Consider the following 25,713-nt stretch of genomic DNA (forward strand, 5'->3'; position numbering starts at 1 on the left):
CAGCTACTTGGAAGGGTGAGGCGGAAGGATCGCTGGAGCCCAGCAGGTCGAGGCTGTGGTAGCCGGGAGCGTGCCACTGCACTCCAGTCTGGGCAACGGAGTGAGATTGCAACTCAAAAAAAAAAAAAGAAAAAAGAAATGCGATTGTCTTTTGCACATTTATTTTATACCCTGAGACTTTGCCAAAGTCCTTTATCAGTGTAAGGCGGTTTTTGACAGATTCTCTTAGGTTCTGAGGTATCATGTCGTCTCCAAAGAGGGATAAGTTGACTTCCTCTTTTCCTATTTGAATACCCCGATCTTCTTCTTTTGTCTGATTTCTCTAGCTAGGACTTCCAAAACTATAATGAAAAGGAGAGGTGAGAGTGGGTATCCTTGTCTTGTTCCGGTTTTCAGGGGAAATGGTTCCCATTTCTGTCTGTTTAGCAGTACGCTGGCTGTGGTTTTCTCATACCTCTTACTATTTTGAGGTATGTTCCATCTATGCCTAGATGTTTGAGGGTTTTTATCAAGAAGGAGTGCTAGATTTGGTCAAAAGCTTTTCTATGTCTAATTATATAATCATGTGGCTTTTGTTTTTACATCTGCTGATATAATTAATTACCTTTACTAATGTTGAACCAGCTCTGCATCCCGGGGATGAAGCCTACTTGGTCGTGGTAGATGACTTTTGAGATGTGTTGTTGAATCCAATTTGCAAAGATCTTGTTGAGAATTTTAGCATCTATGTTCAACAAGGATATTGGCCTGTAGTCTCTTTCTTTGTTGGATCTTTACCTGGTTTGGGTATCAATGTGATGTTAACTTCATAAAAAGATTTGGGGAGAGGTCCGTCTTTCTTGATTGCCTGGAATACTTTCAGTAGGATTGTTATCAGTTCTTCTTTGTATTTTTTGTAGAATTCTGCTGGTCCAGGGCTTTTTTTGGGAAGTTTTCTTATGACATAGTCAATTTCCTGGATTGTTATTGGTCTATTTAGGGTCTCGATTTCTTCTTGTTTCAACTTGGGGAGCTTGTGTGATGTCAGAAAGTCCTCCATTTCCTTTAGGTTTTCAAGTTTGTTTCCATATAAGTGTACATAGTAGTCTGATAATCTTTTGTATTTATTCGGGATTAGTTATGACTTGATCTTTTGCATTTCTGATTGTGTTTATTTGGGCTTTTTCTTGGTAGTCTAGCTAGGGGACCATCAATCTTGTTTTTCCTTTCAAAGAACCAACTTTCTGTTTTGCTGATTTTTTATATTATCTTTCTGTCCTCTATGTCCCGAATTTTGGCTTTTATTTTGGTGATCTGGATTCTTCTGCTGAAGTTAGGGTTTTGGTGGTCTTGCTTTTCCAGCTTCCTTAGGTGATTTGTTATGCGGTTAACTTGCTATCTTTCCATTTTCTTCATGTGTGTTTGTAGATATATGAATTCCCCTCTTACTACTGCTTTCATGGAATCCCAGAGGTTTTGGTAAGATGTTTCTTCATTTTCATTTGTCTCCAGCTATCTTTTAATCTCTGTTTCGATTTCCATGTTGACCCAGGAGCTGTTTAGCATCATGCTGTTTAGTGTTCATGTCTTTGTAGGTTTTCAGGAAGCTTTGTTGGTGTCAATATTTATTTTTATTCCACTGTGTTCTGAGAAAGTGCAGAATTTCAATCTTGTGAAATTTGTTTAGGCTTGATTTATGGCTGAGGATGTGGTCAATTAGAGTATATTCCATGTGGTGATGAGTAGAATGTATATTCCGTGGTTGTTGGGTGGTGTGTTCTGTAGGTATCAATTAAGTACATTTGGTCAAGCATTGCATTGAGGTTCTGAATCTCCTTGTTGATTTTTTGTCTTGATGATCTGTCTAGGGCCGTGAGTGGGGTATTTAAGACCCCAGCTATGACAATGTTTAAGTCAATATCTTTTTAAGTTTACCTAGAATTTGACTGATGAATATTGGTGCTCCTATTATGGATGCATATATGTTTAGGATGGATATTTCTTGTTGATGGATTGAACCTTTTATCAGTATGTAATGACCTTCTGTATCTTTTATAATTTTTGATAGCTTAAAGGGTATTTTGTCTGATATTGCGACTCCTGCTTTCTTTTGTGTTCCGTTCACTGGAAATTTTGTTTCCCATCCTCTTACTTTGAGTCTGTGAGTGTCCTTTCTGGTGAGATGAGTCTCTTGGGGACAATATATTGTTACCTTGTGATATTTTTCCATTTTACCATTCTATGTCTTTTCAGTGGTGCATTTAGTCCATTCACATTCAGGCTAATTATTGAAGTGTGAGTTTTCCCTGTCATGAGGGTCTTATAGTTTGTTGTTGCTGCTGTTTGTTGTCTTTCTTCTGATTTTTGGGTTGATTCATGTGTGTTTTCAACCTTTTTCCTGCATTCTTGTGAAGGGTGTTGTTGTTCTTTTTTTTCCTTTCTTCTGTGTTTAATACTTTCTTAAGTGTTTCTTCTAGAGGTGGTCTGAAGGCAGCATGAACTCTTAGGGATTGAATATCTGGGAAGGATCTTAATTCTTCATCACTGATGAAGCTTAGCTTAGCTGGGTAGGTAATTCTTGGTTGAAATTGTTTATCTTTGAGAACTTTGAAGATTGGGCTCCAAGTTCACCTAGCCTCAAGATTTCTGTAGATAAATCTGTTGGTATTCTAATTGGTCTTCCCTGGTAGGTAGTCTGACATTTTTCTCTCACTACTTTTTGGAATTTTTCTTTTATACCTACTTTGTATAGGCAAATTACTATGTGTCTAGGAGTTGGTCTTCTCATTTGTTGCCTCGCAGGGGTCCTCTAAATCTCTTGTGTTTGATGAGATGAGGGAAGTTTTCTTAGATAATTTCATGGAATGTTTGTTCCAGGGTGGTCTCTGTCTCTCTGCCTCAGGAAGTCCAATTACTCTTAGGTATGGCCTTTTGAAATAATTGCTCATCTCTTGAAGGTTTTGTTCTGTCTTTTTAAGCTTCTTTTCTATGTTTTTGACAGTGTGGATTAGTTCCATATTTTGGTCCCCAAATATTTTGGTCTTTCTTCTGCTTGGCTAATTCTGCTTTCCATGCTTATCAGTTTGTTATTTATTTCATTCATTGTATTCTTTATTACTGTTATCTCATTTATTGTCTCCTTCATTCTTTCCTCTTGTCTCTTCCAAATTCTATTTATTCTTTCTTTGTCTTGATATCTGGATTTGTGACTTCAGACTGGTCATTCTGGAGGTGCTTCATTGTTTGTATTCTGAAGTCTGTATTCTCAGTGTCTGACCTCCCATGGGTCTGTGTGAGATCCATACTCTTCTTTTGGTTTTTCTTCATTTGTGTAGATTTTCCTCCCCTCCTTTTATTTTTACCTCTTCTTTAAGTCTGTTGTTGAGGGATGGGGGGTAGCTTTTGCTTCTGTTTGCTCAATCTCCTATTCTTCCTTATGTGGATCCTCTGGATTTTTTCAATTCTGAAGCTGGACTGTGGGTTGAGGGCTGTACTTTTTGCATTTTTGAGATTTAATTGAGGGGGTAGCTGTGATTTAGGATCTATCTGCAGATCCCAGGATCCACTGACAGGTGTCTGGGGCCTCCTGGAACCCACTTTCCACTACCTTACAATCTGTCCATGCAGTGGGGGTATAGGTTTGCTCCCTGAGAGTGAAATGAAGTAAGAAAAAGAAAAGAATGAAAAAAAGAAGGAGCCTGCGTGAGAGGAAAGTGGAGAGAGAGAAGAGTAAGAGGAAAAACAGACAGATGTACCAACTGACAAATGAAAAGAGACACAAAGACGGAAAAGATGAAAAAAACTAAAACATACAGACAATCATACAAACACACAAACCAACAGAAACACCCTTGTTGATGTACTCTCCCTCAAAAATATCCATACACAGGCAGAAAGTCTAAAAAACAGCAATAGAATAATAGAAACAAAGCAAGTAGGAGAAAGTAATTGAAAACAGAAAGAGAGAAAAAAAACTAAAACAAAAACAAATGAACAAAAATGAGCAAAACAAACAGACCAAAAAAAGAAAACTCACTCTGAGGTTGTTCCTTTAAGTCCAACTTCCTTTCAGCGCTGATCTCTAGCTCCTCCCCTCTGCTCTCAGGGCAGGTTGATAGGATTGCTCTCAGTGTGGGTCAGATGCCCCAGGCCTACTGTGGGAGGAGGGTGGATCAGATCTGTCCTCACTGGCCTTGCTGCCTGTCAAGTCTGCCACTCAGATCTAATGTGTTTGTGTCAGATCCAGTGTTAGGGAGGATGCGTTCACCTCTCTGAGTTTGATCAGATTACCTCTTGGTCCCAAGTTGGAGGCTGGGTGGAGCTGGGTGAGGCGATGCAGGTCTCTGCCTGGTCCCAGGACAGAGAAAATGACTCTGGTTGGTGTTTCCTCACCAGTGGTGGAGCTCCTCTCTCCAGGTCTCTCTGGACTTCCTTTTCCACCGATCGGATCTGGTGTTCCAGTACTTAGCTGTCACAAGTGATGGTGATGGGCCAGGCACCAGTTGATAAGACTTATCTGTATTCAGCAGGCTTTTCTCAGGAGAGTCCCAAGAACAGCAGAGGATCCTGCGTGCTGGCAGCTCCAGTCTCCTGTAGGTTCTTGAAGTTGGAACTAAGATTATTTACTTGGAATGTTATCTCTTTTTTTTCCTGTACATGCATTTGGTTCTATAGCTTTCCATCTCAGTACTGCTTTTGATACATCTCACACATTTTGCAATATTGTATTTTAATCTTCATTCATTTAAATATATTTTTTTATTTTTAATATGATAGTTGACTCATTAATAATTCAAAAGTGTGTAGTTTAGTTTTCAAGTGTTTAGGGGTTTTTTATTATCTTTTTACTGTTGATTTCTAGTTTGATTCCTTTATGGTCAGAGAATCCACTTTGTTTTATTTATTTATTTGTTTGTTTTTGAGTCAGGGTCTCACTTTGTCACTCAGGCTGGAGTGCAGTGGCACAATCATGGCTCATCACAGCCTTGACCTCCTGTGCTCAGGCGACCCTCCTGCCTCAGCCTCCCAAATAGCTGGGACTACAGGTACACCACCATGCCGGGCTAATTTTTTTTTTGACTTTTTGTAAAGATTAGGTCTCACTATTTTACCCAGGCTGGTCTCAAACTCCTGAGTTCAAGCTATCCTCTTGCCTTGACCTCCCAAAGTGCTGGGATTATAGGCATGAGCCATCATACACCGCCTGTATAACTTAAAAAATTTTTTTGAGTCAGAGTCATTCTGTTGCCCAGGCTGGAGTGCAGTGGCACGCTCACGGCCACCTCAGCCTCAACCTGCTGGGCTCAGACGATCCTTCCGCCTCAGCCTTCCAAGTAGCTGGAACTACAGGCATGTGCCACCACACCCGGCTAGTTGTTTTTTTTTTTTTTAATTGTAGAGATGAGGTCTCACCAAGTTGCCCAGGTTGGTCTTGAAACTGTGGACTCAGGCAATCTTATCACCTCAGCCTCCCAAAGTGCTGGGATTATAGGCGTGAGCTATCATGCCCGGTAACTTACATTATTTTAAATATGCTGTGATTTGTTTAATGGCCAGGATATGGTTTATCTTGGTATATGTTCCATGTACACTTGAAAATAATATGTACTGTGTGGTTGTTGGGTGGAATGCTCTATAAATATCAGTTAGCTTTTTATATTTTTCTTGAATTGTTTTATCTCTTTATTTATTTTCTATTTAGTTGTTGAAACAATTGTGGATTTGCCTATTTCTCCTTTTGGTTTTATCAGTTTTTGCTTCATGTTTTGTAGTTCTGTAGTTTTATGCATACACATCTAAGATTGCTGTGCATTTTTAGTGGATTGAATTTTTTATCATTAATATAATGCCCCATCTGTCTTGAATAATTTATTCCTCCAAAGTATATTTTACCTGATATTAATATAACCATTCCTGCTTTCTTATTTTTTTTAAATTTTATTTTAAAGATGTGGGGTACAATTCAGGATTAGGTATACAAGTGGCCATCATACAGGTAAAGGCTGGACCTCCCTATGGTTCTCACTGCCTGGTTTGAGATCTGGTACCCTTATTGATGTTATGTGCCCCTCTCCCCTGAGGGGGGGCTACTGCCAATCCCTTTCTTATAGTATTAAGATAAATGTTCAGGGTCCACTTATGAATGAGAAAATATGATACTGCTCTCTGTTGCCATGATAGATCACTGAGTATGATGGACTCTAAATTCATTCAAGTTGCTGCGAAGTCCATATGTTTGTCCTTCTTTATGGCTGCATAATATTCCATTGTGTATATATACCACATTTAAAAAAATCCAGTCCAGTTTCGATGGGCAGCATGGTTGTTTCCATGTTTTTGCTATTGTGATTAGTGCTGCAATAAACATTCATGTGCAGCTATCTTTTTTGTAGAATGATTTGAGTTCCTCCAGGTATATTCCTAGTAGAGGGATTGCTGGGTCATTCGGAAGGTTAATTTCTAGTTCTTTTAAAACTCCACACTGTTTTCCATAGAGGTTGAACTAGCTTGCATTCCCACTAACAGTGTAGAAGTGTTCCTTTTTCTTCGCATCCTCAACAGCATCTTTTTTTGTTTTGTTTTATTAATGACGGCCATTCTTACTGGGGTTAGGTGGTATCTCAATGTGGTTTTGATTTGCATTTCTCTGATGATTAGTGAGGCTGAGCACTTTTTCATGTGTCTGTTGGCTGCCTGCATATTTTCTTTTGAGAAGCATCTGCTTATGTCTTTTGCCCACTTTTTAATAATAGGGCTGTTTGTTTTTCTCCTTTCAGAATGTTTGAGTTCCTTGTAGATCCTGGATGGTAGTCCTTTGTCAGATATACAGTTGGCAAATATTTTTTTCCTGTTCTGGGGGCTGTCTCCCTGCTCTTTTGATGGTTTCTTTTGCTTTGTAGAATCCTGCTTTCATTTATTAATGTTTGCATAATATATCTTCTTCCATTTTTTTTTAACTTTCAGCTTGCCTACATTGTCATATTTGAAATGAGTTTCTTGTGAACTGTATATCATTGGGTAATATTTTTCAACCCATTCTGCCTATCTCTGTCTTTAATTATTGTATTGTACCATTTACATTTAATGTAATTATTGATATCTTAGGGATTAAGTCTGCCAATTTTTTGTTTTTGTTTTTGTTTGTTCTTTTTTTGTTTTGCTTCTTTTTCTTGCCTTCCTGTGGCAAGAACATTTTTAGGATTCCATTATAATTTCTCTATAGTATATTTTAATATATCTCTTTGAATAGCTTTTAGAGTGGTTGCTGTAGGTATTAAATTGCATATGCATAACTTACCACAATCGAATGGTTTGTCACTTTACTAGTCTGAATGAAGTATAAACCTTATAACCCTCTATGTATCTTTACCTTCTCACATTTAAATATATATTTTACAAACATTTAGAACATCAGTGTTTTTATTAAACCATCGAATATGATTTAGAAAACCTTTTACATTTACTTGTATTTTTACATACAATATTCTTTCCTAATGTTACTTCTTTCATCATTTCCTTTCTGTCTAGGTAAATTCCTTTAGCTACTCTTATAGAGTAGGTCTTCTGGTGAAAAACTCTCTTAGTTTTTCTTCATCTGAATGTTTCTTGATTTTTCCTTTATTTTCACTTGTTATAGGATTCTAGATTGACACTTCTTGTCTTTTAATAATTAAAAACATTATTCCACTTCTGGTATTCCTGGGTTTTGCTGAGAAATTCACTGTCATTCAAATTTTTCCCCTATAGAAAGGTGTCCTTCTTTTATAACTACTCTCAATAATTTTTTTCTTTTTCTTTAGTTTTCAGAAGTTAAATTTTGGTGTGTGCTGCCAGGTGCTTCTTTGGGTGTCTCCTGTTAGTAGTTTGCTTGTCTTTTGATCTGTAGGCTACATCTAAAATTTGGGGAATTTTCAGCCATTATTTCTTTGAGTTCCTTTTCAGTTCTGTCTTTTTCCTTCTGTCCTTATAAAACTATAACATGAATATTAGATCTTATTTCACAGTCCCACAGGTCTCTGAGACTCTGTTCATTTTATTTGTATTCTATTTTTCTCTTTGTTGGGTAATTTCTATTTTTATATCTCTCTCAGGTCACCGACTCTTTCTTCTGTCCCCCTAATTATGCTGTTGTGCTCAGCCATTGAGCTTTTTAAATGTCAGTTGTATTTTTAATTTAAAAATTCCATTTGTTTTTATCTTAATATCCCCTCTCCCTCTCCCCTTAGGATTTCTGTTGTTTCATGTGTGTTTGCACTTTTTGAAGCTTTTTTATATAATTGCTTTAACAATCTTTGTCAGAAAATTCTAGCATTATTCTTATTTCAGTGTGCGCATGTACTGTTTTAGATCTTCCTGGTTCTTGGTGTGACAATTTATTTCTGATTAAAACATGGATATTTCATATCATTTTATGAGACTCTGGATCTTATTTAAACCTTCTGTTTAGCTGGCTTTTTATGAATCTTAAGCATGGAGTTGAGGAAAAAGACTTAATTACTGCCAGATGGAAGTAAAATCCGGGTTCTCCATGTGGACTCCAATGACACCAGCGAGGAGAGGCTCCTATTTACTACTGGACAGATGTGGGAATCCCATCTCCATATGTAGCTTCTACTGACACTGTGGCAGGGGTGGCTTCATTACTGCTGGACATTGGTGAAAATCCTGACCCTTCACTAGGCCTCCTTAACACCAACCCAACAGGGAAGAAAAGAGGCACCTCATTTCTGTCCAGTGGATGTGGGAGTCTAGGCTCCCCATTTGATTTCCCTGGGTGTGGGGGGGACTTCATAGGCCAATGAGGGTAAAAGCTCTGGCTTCTACTTGTCCATCTTTGCATCACCCTAGTAGAGGTAGTGAGGTGCCTCATTACACTGCATAAGAGTGAAAATATAGGTCCTTCATTGTACTTCTGCTTACATGCGTGGGCATGGGCCACTATTTATGTGTGGTGTTTATCTGGAGTACAATGCCTAAAAATTTTCTGTCTTGATATCTGTCCTTGTCCTTTGGTTATATAGTACAGGTGACTGTTGGAGATTTTATGCATGTATCTGTGCCCATTGGCATTTTCAGGCTCCTGGCTTCTTTAGTTTCAAGTCTTGGCTATCTGAAGCAAAAGGAATACCCAGGAGACTCACTATTATGTAATTCTTGGGTTCTTGAAGTCCCTAGCTAGCTTACCTTCTTTTCTTCACCTTTGAGAGTTGTCTTATATTTGTTTTATATGTGAAGTCCAGAGTTTTTTTTTTAAGAGGGAAGAATAGGGAAACTGTCAACTTCATCTTGCTAGAAGTGAAAATCTCTCCAATTACATCTAGATTTGCATAATCTTTCTCAAGAATTTTTATCATTAATAAATGGAATGCTGAACATGAGATTTATTCCTCAATATTTAAGCTCATTAGACCAATGTTTGACCAGAGATAAATTTAAAGGATGTAAAGTCCTTCAGAGATAAATTTAAAGGGTGTTACATCCTTCCACATGATAATTCTACAAACTGTTATAGCACACTGTCTAGTTTCCCCTTAATCCAAACTTGAATTGATGTTCAAGGCAAAGATGTGATTTTCTCATTCTTTGCTTCTTCTCCCTTTACCCTGTAATCACTTACTATAAGATAATAGTAAGACTGTTGAGCTGGTCAAACAAAGGATATATAAAACACCTGAAAGGCAGCCATAAATAAATAAACTGCAAGAACAAAAAAAGTTAATGTGATAATGTTTAAGTATGTAGTGAGATCATCTGGTAAGAATAGACTTAGTGGCTGCTTTTCTTTTCTCTTCTTTTTTTCTGAGTGGGAGTCTCACTCTGTCACCCAGGCTGGAGTGCAGTGGCTGCTCCCGGCCACCGCAGCCTCGACCTGATGGTGTCCGGCGATCCTTCTGCCTCAGCCTTCCAAGTAGCTGGAACTACAGGTGCATGATACCACGCCTGGCTAATTTTTGATTTATTGTAGAGATGAGGTCTTGCCAAGTTGCCCAGGCGGGTCTCGAACCCGCGGGCTCAGGCAATCCTCTCACATCAGTCTCCCAAAGCGTGGAATTACAGGCTGAGCCAGCGAGCCTGGCTAGTTGCTGCTTTTCTACTTTTTATTATTTCCATGTAAAACTATGTTAGATTCTTTTGAGAGTGTTCATCCCAGGCACAATCTGCCCTTCTCTGGGGACTGTCTCTAGATCCACAAGGGTAGGGCTTCCGAGAGCTGTGTTTGTAATTATGTGACTTCTACCCACTGGCAGGGTTGCCAGTCAGATTATCTTTCCCTATAATTTAGAACCGGAAATAAAGCTGTCGTAGGATGAAAATTTGTGAACAAAGGGATATAAAAATTTCTTTGCAGAGAGAGAAAAGCATAGACTGAAGATGGATAAAGAGCCCTAGTAGTTTTTTATTCCCTCATTTCAGTCTTTTCCTGAAACCTGGCTGAATTCCTTATCCCTCTGTTTCCGCAAGTAGTCTTCTTAAACTTTCTTACAATTCTTCCCCTACCTTGCCTTATGCTTTTTGATTAGGCTAGTTTGAATTGGTTTCTGTTATTTGTATCCAAAGAGGTCTCAATTAATACAACCTACTTTTTGTCTACACCATCATGCTCAGGCTAATTCATACTGAGTGCATTTTTAGATTCAAAGTCATATAAGAAATCTCTTATGAAAATAATTACCTACTATCAAGCTGTTCTAATTGTCACCCAGACCCTTTGCCTATCTCTGGATTCTCAACTTCTCAGTTCTTTTGCCGGTGTCTTTTGTATTTTGTTGTTAGTTTCCTGATTTTTTATTTTGCTGACATTATCACATTCCACCCATTGTGTGCCTGGGCCCACACTGTTTGTTCCTCTTACATTAACTGAACATTGGACTTAATTTCTGTCAGATACTGCCTTCCCCAATATGATATCTACCCCATTCCACTACAAGGGGCCACCAATTGCCTATTTTATAATTTTATTGACTTTGGATTATGCAATTAAAATTTTTTCAAAAATTAGAAAAATATTAATAAACACAAAATAATTAAGAGAAATATTATGCCCTGACAACACTATCCGGAGATAATCACTGTTGGGAAATATACTTTCAGAATTTTTCTAGGTGCTTGAATGTGTATAATATGCACATGTACAGAGGGTGCCCCCAAAATATATGCACATTTTATGAAAGGAAAAAACTATATTAAAATTGTAATACTCAACATATACCAATAACAAAAGATGACTACAAGTCACATTTGACTTTTGCAATTACAAGAGGTGCTCAAAGTGGTTATCAGTGTCCAGACACTTCTGATTATGGCAAGCTAAAAGTGATACATAGATAACATCTCTTAATATGTGTAAGATTTTTTGGTATCCATGATATATAAATGCAACCATACTAAATCAAACTTTTGTAGTCTGTTTTGATTAACTTATCTATTATGAACATAATTCCATGTTAATTAATATATACTTACAATATTTAATAGCTATATAATATTTTATTTTATAGATGTACCATAATTTATTTAAGCTACCTTCTATTGTTTGACATTTAGGTCCTTTCCTTTTTGTTTTTGACTACTATGAATAATACTGAAATTAACGTCACTCTACATAAATCTTTTAGCCTTTATCTAGATATATTCCTTAGGATCAATTACTAAAACTGAAATTTCTTAGTCAAATAAATGTATGATATTAAGGATTTTTCACTATATTGTTGGGTTGCCTTCTAGAAACCCTGTACCAGTTGTATTCCCACAATCAATGAATTAATTCTTCCATTGAGAAGCAAAAATGAATGATATTGCATTCTCATTTTAATTTGCACCCTGCATTTAAGTGAGATTGAACATTTCTAAATACTCATTGACCATATTTTTTTCTTTTACAAATTGCCCTTTTATAGCCTTTGCCCATTTTCTTATTAAAATATTCATAATTTTCTAGATGATTTGTAGGCACTCTTTATATATTAAGTATATGATCCTGTTTTTTCATTTATATTATAAAGAGAAATGGCAAGCATAATGATAAGGTCAGAAGCACTCTGGAGTCCGAATGTCTAGTTGAATTTGAATTCAGATTCTCTTACCTACCAGCTTGTAAGATTTTTTGTTTTGTTTTGTTTTGTTTTTTTGAGTTGGAGTCTCACTCTGTCGCCCAGACTGGAGTGCAGTGGCCACTCCTGGCCACTGCAGCCTCGCCTGCTGGGCTCCGGCGATCCTTCCGCCTCAGCCTTCCAAGTAGTAGCTGGAACTACAGGCACGCGCTACCACGCCCGGCTCATTTTTGATTTATTGTAGAGATGAGATCTCGCCAAGTTGCCCAGGCGGGTCTCGAACCCGCAGGCTCAGGCAATCCACTCGCCTCAGCCTCCCAAAGGCATGGGATTACAGGCTGAGCCACCGAGTTGTGAGGCTTTTAACAAATTTCTTAACCTCTTTGTACCTCAGTTTTCTAATGTATAAAATATAGATTTTATATATATTTATAAAAATTTATTGATAATATTAGAATTATACTTATTATTTTCAGCTTGTTACTGTCTTTACTTTTATTTGCATGAGCTTCCTTTTGACCTTAGAGATGGTTCTGTTTTTTAATCTTTAAAAGAAATCTTGTCTCACGCATGCATTCCTCTGAGTATCAATAAGCCAAAGTAGCTAACGCTAATTATTTTTAATTCTGGTTACACTTTAGTATTATAAAGTTTAAAGACACCTGAACATTTTCATGTGAGGCTATAATTATACTTTATTTATGCATACTTGTCATAAATCCAAATTGAGTAGTAGTTGCACGCAAATAATATATCAAATACCTGGTAATTTACTCCTTCACTTATCCTATGTTTTCTGGTGGCCTCGAGCCTTTGTTTCATTGTCAAATGTGTTGTATCTGACACTCTTTTCAAGAGTCTGTGTTTATTTTGTTTCTTAGGATGAATGAATAAGCCTTGCTTCCTTATACAAGAATGTAGCTAAGAATGATAAAATTGTCTTGACTTACTGATGTTGGATTTGGAAGTTGGCTCTTGGTTTGCATTGCTGAGAGGTTTGCATATTTTTGGTGCTATTCGTGGTAGAGAGCAAATGCTGCAATATTTCTTTAGTCCGAGCTATTCTTTTATCTCTGTAGATCCTTTTTTCATCATCTGTCCAATTTATACCAGTCTTCTTGTTTTGGAAAGATGTGAATTCTTTCATTTGACTTTTTAAGTTGTCATGCAGATCTGGGGACCAACCACAAAAATATGTACAGATATATGAACTATATTTATTCAACAGTTATTTATCAATCATTATTATGTGCCAAGGAGTTTATCTAAAATTACTTGCATCTGAAGCTTATACTTTAATGACAGTGAGCAGAAAATAAGCAAATAAGCAAGTAAAATATATAATATGTCAGATAAGGATTATAGGATAAAATAAAGCTGGGGAGGAGAATAGAGAATTCCTGGGGATTTGATTTCCATTTTTAAAAGAAGGTCTCCATCTATAAAGCTGACATGTCATAGGAGTTACAAAGGGAATCAAGGAGATTTCAAGGGAGAGATCATTTGAGGCAAGGGAACAGTAAATGTAACGGTGCTTACTGAGGTAGGAGCACGTAGTGTATTTAAGAATGCCAAGAAAGCGTCATTAACTGAAGCAGAATGAACTAAGAGAAAAGTTATCAGACATGAGTTCGGGTAAGTAACTTGGACTCAGCTCATGTAGGGCTTCATAGACCAGTGAAAGGACTTTGGTTGTTACCAAATGGGAAATGGGAAATCATTGGAAAACATTGAGCAGAGGAGTGTTACAGTCTGAGATTTGTTTTAATAGGATTCTGCTGGTAGCTGAATTGAGAACAGATTGAAGAGAGGCAAGAGTAAACAAGTAGGGAGATCCCTTGAAAGGCTCTTGAAACAATTCAGCTGAAAGGATAATAACTTGGACCAGGTGGTGAAAGTGGCCAGAAGGGTGAAAAGTGGGGGGAGGTCCTGGGGATATTTTGGGATTCTCTAAAGAATTGAATGTGAAGTGAGAGAATAAGAGAGGACTTAATGGTGGCTCCAACATTTCTGATTGAAGAAATGGCAGAATATGGATATGGGGAAGGCTGTGGGAAGAACATGTTAAAATTCCTTCTTTAGTAGATGATATGAAGGAATCATCGTTTTGTAATTAAGATGCTAAAGTATAGTAGTGTTTTTTAAAAAGTCTTTACCCATCTCATACCAATTAGAATGGCTGCTAAGAAAAAGAAAGAAAATAACAAATGTTGGCAAGGATTTAGAAAAATTGGAACTCTCACATACTATTAATGACAATGTAAATGGTATGGCCACTGTGGAAAACTGTATGATTGTTCCTGAAAAAATTAAAAATAGAATTTTAAATTTTATTAAATTGTGTGATTCAGCAATTCCACTTCTGGTTATATATCCAAAAGAATTGAAAGCAGGGTCTCCAAGAGACACAATTTGTTTTCACAGCAGCATTATCCACACTAGCCTAAACAACCCAAGCGTCCATTGACAGATAAAGGGATAAACAAAATGTAGTATATCAGAACGTTATTCAGCGTTTAAAGGGAAGGGAATACTGATACACACTACAACACTGATAAGCCTTGAGGCCATTACACTAAATAAAATGAGCCAGTCACAAAAAATCAAATACTATATTTGCCTTCCAAATATTTGACTCCACTTATATAAGGCACCTAGAATAGTAAAATTCATAGATATAAAAAGTAGCAGGATGGTTTCCATGGGATGGGGGAAGGGAAGTGAGGAGCTGTTGTTTAATGGGTGCTTATTATGTATCTGACATTATGTTTGGTTTAGCAAATAAATATAAGAACATACAAAGTCATTGCCTTCAATATGCTAAGAGTCAGGACTAGAGAGAAAATGCAAAATTCAGTTGTGAAGATTGTTTGCACAACAGTGTAACATACTTAACACTACCGAATTGTGCACTTAAAACACTATCAAGTTGATACATTGTATCTTATGTGTATTTTACCAAAATTTAAAAAAACAACATACTCAGAAAAAGAGGAGGGGGGAAAAAACCCCGAGTAAAACCTGAAGGGAGACTAGAAGTCAGATGTTTTGAAGAATGTGGCAAAATTATTTACAATTATAATTGGTTTTAGAATAAAACCAATAAATACACTGTGCTTTTACAAAAAGTATCTAGTTATACACTGAACTATTTATAGGCAAAACAATATGATTTATGGAATTTATTTTTGTTTGTTTGTTTATTGAATTGAGGTCTCTGTCACCCATACTGGAGTGGTCACGGCTCACTGCAACCTCGACTTCCTGGGCTTAGGCCATTCTTACCACTCAGGTGATCCTCCCACCTCAGCCTCCAGAGTAGCTATGACTACAGGTATGTGCCATCATGCCCTGGCTAATTTTTAAATTTTTTTTGTAGCGACAAGGTCTCACTATTTTGTCTAGGCTGTTGTCAAACTCCTGGGTTCTATGGAGTTTATTTTAAAATACTCTAGGAAAAATGATGGAAAAATAGGTGAAACAAGAGTAGCAGAATGCTGGTAGGAGTGGGTGATGAGTACCAGTGAGCTCATTAGTCTATTCTCTCTGCTTTTTTTCATGTTTGAAAATTTACACATTGAGGTTTCTTTGACATAAAGAAATTGTTCATTCTTAAAAGAAAAATAAACAATAACTAATTGAATTCAATAACTAATTGAATTAAGGTAGATCCAAGATATCTGGCAATGCTGTCAAATAAACTTACTTATCTGTAGTTTTTTGAGAGGCCATTCAATAAGCATTCATTGAAATGTTTATTATGTATCTGACATTATACTTGGTTTACTAAATAGATATAAAGATACTAAATAGATAAATAGCTATATAAATAGGCCGGACTCGGTGGCTCAGCCTGTAATCCCAGCATTTTGGGAGGCCAAGGCAAGTGGATTGCCTGAGCCCGCGGGTTCGAAACCAGCCTGGGCAACTTGGCGAGACCTCATCTCTACAATAAGTAAAAAATTAGCCAGACGTGGTAGCCGCACCTGAAGTTCCAGCTACTTGGAAGGCTGAGGAGGAAGGATCACCAGAGCCCAGCAGGTCGAGGCTGGGGTGACTGTGAGGGTGCAACTGCACTCCAGCCTGGGCAATGGAATGAGACTCCAACTAAGAAAAACGAAACAAAACAAAACATACATAGTCATTGCCTTCAATATGCTAAGAGTCAGGACTAGAGAGAAAATGTAAAGCATCAATTAGGATATATTTTTACATAGATAAACCAGGGCACTTACTATAGTATTACAGACAAGGAATTTATATATATTTTTTGCAGCAAAATTTCATGAATACTTCCTCCAGTTCCTCTCCTCCCATTCTAAAATGCATATTAATTAGATTTGTACCGCCATCCTTCTACAGAAATTTCTCTGATCAACATCCTCAGTAACCTCCATGTTGTAAAATTCAATAGTCAATCCATTTCACTTCACCTATCAGAAGCATCAGACTCAGTTGATCATTTCCTCCTCTTTGATAAACTTTCTGACTTGGCTTCCAGGACAACACATTCTCTTGGTTTTCCTTCTGTCACACAGAGTTTTCTTTCTATTCCAAAGTCTTCTTTGTTGGTTCCTACTCTTCTCCTGACTGATAATGTAGGAGTTCCTGAGGACTTGGTCTTTCACCCTCTTTAATCTCTAAACTCATTCCCTCACAAATCTCATTCAGCTTCATGCCTTAAAATGCTACCTCTATGCTGAAAATCCCCAACTATATCCCTAGCCCAGCTCTGTTTCCTTAATTTTAGACTAATATCCAACTGCCTATTCACACCCAACTTCAATGTCTAAATGACTTTTCAAATGCAACTTGTCCAAATTGCTACTCCATTCTTAGTCCTTCTGTTTCAGCAGAATTCAATCCAGTTGGTTACTAAAGCACAAAATCAAGAAGTTTCAACAGTTGCAAACATCTGTGAAACCATCACCACAATGAGTGTTTTTTGCCTACAATCCCACTATATTTAACTTTAAAAACAGTTTAACTTTAGAAACAGTTTTCCAAAGTGGCTGTGTCATTTTATATTTCCAACTGCAATATTTGAGAATTTTAATTGCTCCAAATCCTTGTCAACACTGTGCATCACCAGGCCTTTAAATTGTAGGTACTTTAACGGTTGTGCAGTAGTACCTTACCATAGATTTAATTTGTATTTTTCTAATAATTAATAACTTTGAGCCTGCTTATTTGCCATCTGCGTATCTTTTCTGATTAGCTTAAATATTTTTGTTCATTTAAAAAATCCAATTGTTTGCCACAGTACTGAGTTTTAAGAGCTCTTTATATATTACTGATACACATTCTTTATTGGAAGTATATTTTGTAAATATTTTTTCCAATATGTCTCATGCATTTTAATTTTCTTAAGAGTGTCTGAAGGAAAATTATTTTGCTGAAGTTCATTTGCCAATTTTTTTCTGTTATGATTGGTGTTTTTGAACCCTGTATATTAAGGAATCCTTACCTCTCCCATCATCACAAAGATTTTCTCGCAGACTTTCTCCTATGCATTTTAGCTTTAATATTTAGATCTATGACCCATTTTGAGCTAACTTTTTGCAATGATATGAGACAAAAGTTAGTGTTAATTTTTTATATGGCTGCTTAGGAGCCAAATAGATGCTTATTTTTTATAATCTGGAGATGGGGCAACATCTTCCAAGCATTAGAACAATGAAAAAAAATACACAAAAGACCAAACTAAGTGAAAATAATAGAAATCTTACATATAAAAATATGCTAGATAAAATATAAAAGTAAATCCTAATTCAGAGAAAATATCTACAAAACTTATGATAGAGAGAGGAGGATTAATAGTCAATATGTTAGGCACTCTTACAGATCATTAAGATGGAGACTAAGAGAAAACAGAAAATATGTCAAATGACAATTCATAAAAGAAGACTTTAGATGACTAATAAAATGCCACAAAACCTCAACATTGAGAATACTCACAGATATTTCTAATATAAAATCACAATAAAATTCTATTGACTATATGCTTATCTTTGAGGTTATAAGACTTTTTCAATAATGAAAGAATGGCTGTTTTTGATGAAACATTCTAGGGAAGATAAATTTTAAATGTTAATTTATTCCAGAAACAAAAGAAAAGAAAACATCATGATAAGTAAAATTTCCATGTGAGTCTAATTTACTTTTTTTTTTTTTTTTTTTTTTTGAGTTGGTGCCTCACTCTATCGCCCAGGCTGAAGTGCAGTGGCACACTCACGCCACCCCAGCGTTGACCTGCTGGGCTCCAGTGATCCTTCCGCCTCAGCCTTCCAAGTGCCAGAACTACAGTATGTGCTACCATGCCTGGCTAATTTTTTATTAATTATAGAGACGCGGTCTTGCCAAGTTGCTCAGGCTGGTCTCGAACCCGTGGGCTCAGGCAATTCACTTGTCTTGGCCTCCCAAAGTGCTGAGATTACAGGCTGAGCCACCCAGCCAGCCATAATTTTCAAGATCTAATGAAGAACTTTCATGGTCCACTGAAGGTCAGCAAGTAAAATTTAAGTAATCACAGGTTTAGAGCAGGTGAACTTGACCTTAACTTTAGTTTACTCACTTTGGCTTTAACTTAGTTAGCTTTACTTACTACAATTTAAACTAACATGAATTACCATGATGGAATCAGGGTTCAGTCAATCTTCTCTGACCTTCTCTAAGGGTACTTTAGCATGGACACATCCAAAGACAGAAACCATGAACAACAGGAGCTTTCAATTAGCTTGGGGCCACTCTGGAGAGTGATGAAGTAAAACATTGTTTTCGACTGAAGACCCCACGTCTAGGACGAAGAAGTTAACCAGAATATGCTGGTGGCATGTCTTTTTATTTTCTAGGAAGGTTGTGGTAAGGACAAGGAACTTCAATAACAGACAATTTTTTCAAGGCTGTATTAAACTGAAATAATTATGTTCTATATTCAACTTATATAGAGATTAAATAAAGCAAGTATTTTTCAAAAAGAGGACTAAAATGGTTATCAGTCTCCTGTGTTTGCAAAAGCAGGTCCCATAGTCCAAGTTTCATATGAATTATTAATGATGATAAGATGAAAAACAATAGTTGTTTATTAAAGTTCTAAATAATAATAATAATAATAATAATAAAACAACCTTCTGTTGGTGTCCCTGTCTTCTCAGTCCAGGTGGAAATTTTTTTACTCACAGGACACTTCAAGGATGTCACTTTGAAACAGTTTCCATACAAATCAGTTCCCTTGAGCTGATTTTTTTCCTGGATTGGCCTCTCACTGGTTTCTAAAAAATGTCCTTGTTGGTCTTTGCTTTGACTTTGAATCTTACTTTGGGAGCTGAAAAAAATTGGGCACTCTGATTTCAACGTCAACAGTGAATTACCCATGCAAGAGTAATGTAATGCTGTGTTATATTTGCAGATTACACTCCAAAGTCCTTTATATGTTAAAATGCTTGGGGCTTTTATCAGTCTTGGGACAATGTTATCCCTGTTTTACGTAGGGTAATCAGCGGTTAAGCGATTTGCTCAGGATCACATAGCCAATCCGAGGCAGGGCTATAATTCACATCTTCTAACCCAGTACTTTTTCTATTACCTTCTTTTGACTTGGTACATTATTTTATTTCTTTCCATAGGATATGATAAACATAGTATATTTTTGTAAATTAAGTCTTGGTTTAAAGTAGTCAATTCTAGATCTAAGTACAGACATGCCTAAAGATGCAAAGATATGTTGATCTTGTACCTAATTTTCTAGGTTTCTGCAGCAAGGGAGTCTACATCTTTCATTAAAGCTCATTTTATTTAACAGAAATAAATTTCTTAAAAGAGGAGCCAAGGAAGGAAAAAAAGATATATCATACTTTCTCTATTGTGCAAATTTTTTCAGTTCTCAAATACTTACCTGTGGTTCCTTATTCCTCTATTCAGACAGTTGTTCATATCATTATCATATAATTATTCCTAAGAGCAGGGAAGCTTGCTAAGGGTGATAGAGATATAATAACTACTGGCTTAGACAAAACTACAAAGTTTGTCTATGTCTTCTCTTTATATTCTTTTTCTTTTTTTCTTTTTTTTTTTTTGCATCGGAGTCTCACTTTGTCGCTCATGCTGGAGTGCAGTGGTACACTCATGGCCACCACAGCCTTGACCTGCTGGGCTCAGAGATCCTTCTGCCTCAGCTTTCCTAGTAGTTGGAGTCACAGGTGTGTGCCACCACACCTGGCTACTTTTTTTTTCATTGTAGAGATGAGGTCTTGCCAATTGCCCAGACTGGTCTCGAACTCCTGGGCTCAGGTAATCAATCCTCTCACCTCTGCTTCCCAAAGTACTGGGGTTACAGGTGTGAGCCACCACGCCTGGCCCTTTTTCTGGTTTTAAGTACTAATTTTATCCTTGTAGGACCAACGCTCCAGTTGCTACAACTGATAGTCAAATATCTGTCATTCACTCTAATGTGCTAAATAATGATCTTATGCCAGAAGCATTTCTTTTTAAAAAGGGAAACTCAGGCAATGCATTGATAGACACATAAAAATACATGTCTAACTATAGATTTTATAGTGTCCATTGAGATAGTTTGGGCATATTGAAATCTCAGAATCTATCTTTCAGACTCCTCTACGGGCACTTCTATGTATAAAACTGACTTAGTCACAGATACTATGTAGAATAGGAGGAGACATCCAATTAGCAATGGTTATCAGAAAGTCACTTTTACCTATTGCTTTAATTCAAAATTAAAATCTTATAAGACAGAGGAAAGGAGTGAAGTAGTCAGGTGGGAAAAAACAAGTATAGTTCTCCTACCTTAAATATTTTTTTAGAAGCCAACAAGGTGCTCGTTCAGGTATTTTCACTAGAAAGGAGAATATACCGTAAAATATCTGCAGTTAGATTTTAAGATCAACAAAACTTTTTATTTTTGTTTTTGAGTCGGAGTCTCACTCTGTCCCCCAGGCTTCAGTGCAGAGGCATGCTCACAGCTACCGCAGCCTCGACCTGTTGGGCTCAGGTGATCCTTCCACTTCAGCCTTCCAAGTAGCTGGAACTACAGGCATGTACCACCATGCCTGGCTAATTTTTCTTGATTTTTTTTGTAGAGATGAGGTCTCACCAAGTTTCCCAGGCTGGTCTTGAACCTGTGGGTTCAGGCAATCCTCTCACCTTGGTCTCCCAAAGTGTTGGAATTATAGGCATCAGTTACCGCACTGAGTCAACAAATTTTTATTTTTTACTTTCTTGATGATTACTTCATCCATGTTTAACAGCTAGCTTAATTGAGCTTATCTTCAACTAAACTACCATTGTCTAATTCAGAGTTATAAAATATATGAGTACATATTTCCCCTGGAAGTCTTTTGATTAAACTCTTTTCAGAGAACAGCAAACAGAAGTATCTAATTTTCAAACAATTCAGAACTGAATTTATATATATTAGGCTCTATGAAGGACTTTTTTAGAGAGTCAACCCAGGACACAGACATGCCAGACCAAGAAAAAATAGTATAATATGAAATGGATAATTATATACACATGGATTATTGTAACAAAAAATTTATAGTGTTTGAAATTATCTATATTTAATAAAAATTAATGACATGTTTATTTGCATTTCGTGATAAGGGAGGGTAGTTTTCCTCTTTCTGTTTCCTTTTCCTAATACTTCTCTGAACCACCTACAGCCTTTAGGATTGCTTTCTTTTATGCAGTGGTAAAAGAGAACACACTTAAATGTCAAATTCCCTTTGACTTGCAAGTCCACATCATACTGATCTTGGAGTCAGTCCAAAACAACAACATCGAGTTAGATGGTCTGTCAACAAAAATGTTTTGAGCATGGAATACAGTCAGCCCTCTGTATCTGTGGATTCTTCATCCATGGAGTCAACCAACTATGGATGAAAAATATTTGGTTAAAAAAATGTGTCTGTAAAAATAAGTACAGACTTTTGTCCTTGTCATTCCCTAAACAATACATTATAACAAATATTTATATACCATTTAGATGGTATCAGTTATCATAAGTAATCTAGAGATGTTTTAAAGTATATGGGAGGATTTCACACACACACACAAACACACACATACACACACACACAATACTACTCCATTTATATCAGGGACTTGAGCATCCACAGATTTTGGTATTGGTGGGTGGGGGGTCCTAGAATCAAATCCCCATGGATACAAAGGGATGCCTATACTTAGAACTTTACTTATTAGCAGCAGCAAGAAGTCTACTTATTAGACTTGTAGAAATTAGTTTACAGTTTTCAAAAATGTCCAATCCATTTGGTATCTACAGACTTAGATACCATTTGATAGAATGTTTGTCATTTGGGCCCTTTGCATCTATAAATTCACCTTGCAGGGTTTCCATATCTAAAATCTCCTGTTTTTCAGATGCTCTAAGCAAATTGAATGTCATTATAGGTTAAACTTCTCTGTCTCAGGGAAAATGTTTTAAAAACACCAAGTAATTTGAACTTAACTTTAATGTGGGTTCCAAATAAACTACAGTTTTAGTGCTGTTGAATGTGTGTGGTCCTTCCTGGTGACATATTTTTGAGTTCTGAATCAGTCTTATTTTCCCCAAATGTCTTTTTTTCCACCATATGAGTTTTTGATACAACCTATTTATAATATCAAACAACTCAGATGTAGTCAGTCCATTCTTCTCTTGGCTTCTTGTGGCCTCTTCAAAGATCCATGAATGGCTCTGGAGTAATAGCATATAAATTATATTTTATAGAGTGATTTGAGTTCTTCCGGGTATATTCCCAGTAGGGGGATTGCGAGGTCATATGGAAGGTCGATTTTTAGAACTTTTAGGAATCACCACACTGATTTCCACAGAAGCTGTACTAGTTTGCACTCCCACCAACAGTGTAGAAGTGTTCCCTTTTCGCCACATCCTCTCCAGCATCTGTTATTTTTTGAGTTATTGATGATGGCCATTCTGACTGGAGTTAGGTGGTATCTCAGTGTAGTTTTAATTTGCATCTCCTTGGTGACTAGTGAGGCTGAACATTTTTTCATATATCTGTTGGCTGCTCATATATCTTCTTTTGAAAAGTATCTATTCATATCTTTTACCCACTTTGTAATGGGGCTATTTTTTTTTTTCTTTTCTGCACATTTGAGTTCCTTGTAGATCCTAGATGTTAGGCCTTTGCCTGACATAGAGTTGGCAACTATATATATATTTTTTTATTTTATTTTTTGAGTTGGAGTCTCACTGTCACCCAGACTGGAGTGCAGTGGCCACTCCCGGCCACGGCAGCCTTGACCTGCTGGGCTCCGGCGATCTTCCGCCTCAGCCTTCCAAGTAGCTGGAACTACAGGTGCACGCTACCACACCCGGCTAATTTTTTTTTTTATTTATTTATTGTAGAGATGAGGTCTGGCCTGCCCAGGCGGGTCTCGAACCCATGGGCTCAGGCAATCCACTCACCTCAGCCTCCCAAAGGCGTGGGATTACAGGCTGAGCCACCGAGCCCGGCTGGCAAATATTTTTTCCCAGACTGTGGGCTGTCTAAGATACCTGCAAATGTATTTTTATCACAGCATTGTTCACAATAGCAAGAACATGGAAGCAACTGAGCTGCCCATCAAAAGAGGACTTGATAAAAAAAAATGTGGCACATATACACGATGAATATTATGCAGCCATAAAGAAGAACAAAATCATTAACTTCGCAGCAACCTGGATGGAATTAGAGTCTATATTACTCAGTGATCCTTCACAGAAACAAAGAACTGAGGATCACATGTTCTCACTCATAAGTGGACCTTGAACAACTAACGCAATACTATAAGAAAAGGATCAACTGTAGCGGGAAACTGTGGGGGAGAGGGGGGAGGTGGGATTGACAGTAGTGGAAATCTGTTTGGGGATGGGGGGCACACCTCATCAAAAAGGGTACCTGTGCAGTGAATATTTGTATACCTAACCCTGAAATGTACCCCATAATTTTAAAATAAAAAATTTTAAGTTAAAAAATTATGTTTTACTATAGTTCTTTCCTCCATTCTTATCCTCAAAGTATTTCCAAATTAGAGAAGGACATTCCTCTTGTTCTACATGTTGAAAATGTGACTTAACGATGGACTAATACTTTGACATCTTTCCTATGACCAGCAACAATAGTAGTCATCTTGTAGGTCTAAAGTATTGCCTTCCATTTCTTTAAAATAAAAAATCTCAGTGTTTCTGCATGTTTTGAGGAAATTAAAAAGTGGACAAAAACATTAATTATGAAAGCTTCAGTGTACAAATTAGCAAACCACACCCTTTGTTGTACAAGGTGTGGCAGGCATTTAGCAGGTAAGATCTTTTCATTTTCTTTGGTAAGAAGTTCATAGACTGAATGAGTCTTGCCAAAATTTGTATTTTCACTGCCACCTATGCAGATTGATGAGCAAAGTCTAGTTTGTATTTAGACAAAATATTGGTTTTATGTTTTCTTTGGCTTCATTAAAATATTCATTTAAATCAAGATTATTTGAATCTCAAATTTTTTTTTTTTGAGTTGGAGGCTCACTCTGTCGCCCAGACTGGAGTGCAGTGGCCGATCCCGGCCACCATAGCCTCGACCTGCTGGGCTCCGGTGATCCTTCCACCTCAGCCTTCCTAGTAGCCGGAATTACAGGCATGCGCTACCATGCCTGGCTGATTTTTTAATTTATTGTAGAGATGAGGTCTCACCAAGTTGCCCAGGCGGGTCTCGAACCCGCGGGCTCAGGCAATCCACTCACCTCAGTCTCCCAAAGGCATGGGATTACAGGCTGAGCCACCGAGCCCGGCAAAACTCAATTTTTCAAATCAAAGTACCTAAGAGCCATGATGAAGTGTCTCACTTAATATACTGTAGAAAATATTGTTATTGGTAACATCTGACAAAATGAGTTCTACACTATAAGAGGTCAACACATCTATTAATAAAAAGCTTCCCTTTTCTTGGCCCACAGGATATTTTAGTGGCAACCTCTGAATCAGGAATATAATTTTATTCTGTTTCATCAAGCAATCAAGGGAATGAATGATGTGATAAGTGTTCATTTGTGTGGTATGTCCAAGCAAATTCACCAACTATTATTTTTGACTGAGCATAGATGTCTTTTGGCATGGTGAAAAAACTTTCAGTTGATGTGGAAGCACCTGCTTGTCTCATCCTGGACTCCTGGGATTCAGTCTCCATGTGCACTTTCCTTTATGATGCCCAATCCCAAATTATTTTCTGCATGTTGTGCTGCATGTTCTGCTTTGGCTATTCATCTCCTCACCTACTTGGATATGTCCTTCCATCTGACAGTTTAACTTGTTTTCCTTCCTCCTCCTCCCTCTTCCTTCTCCTCTTCCTCCTCCTGCTCCTCCTCCTCCTCCTCCTCCTTTTTGGTGATGTCTGGGTCATGCTGGCATTGGTATTGTTCTCTTTCTCTCTTCATTATCTGAATGCTTAGAAAACATGGTTCCAATATTCACAACACCAAAATTAAACTAGCACTATCTTGATACAAAGCACAACAGTTAGTTCACTGGTAAAGTCAAAGGTGAGTTGCTAACACTCCAGACTGCAACACATTTACATTGCACTGAAGCCCCACTACTCAGAGTGATGCTCCACTGGATGGTTCATGATCGTGAACAGCAAGTCATGGTTGCCAACATCAGCAGTCAAGGGAAAAA

At 37.2% G+C, this 25,713-nt stretch overlaps 1 protein-coding gene across 1 annotated transcript in view; it reads right to left on the minus strand.

Annotated features, from left to right (window-relative positions):
- The window catches only part of AGBL3 (ATP/GTP binding protein like 3), a 99,362-nt gene that overhangs the window by 6,661 nt on the left and 66,988 nt on the right, over positions 1-25,713 (minus strand). Inside the window, exon 11 of the mRNA XM_008054804.1 lies at positions 12,980-13,202. Within this exon, the coding sequence (XP_008052995.1) occupies positions 12,980-13,202 (223 nt within the window). The remainder of the gene's footprint in view (positions 1-12,979; positions 13,203-25,713) is intronic.

Source organism: Carlito syrichta, unplaced genomic scaffold (assembly GCF_000164805.1).
Source record: "Carlito syrichta isolate Samal-C Ts95f unplaced genomic scaffold, Tarsius_syrichta-2.0.1 Scaffold301530, whole genome shotgun sequence".
Classification (NCBI taxonomy): Eukaryota; Metazoa; Chordata; class Mammalia; order Primates; family Tarsiidae; genus Carlito; species Carlito syrichta.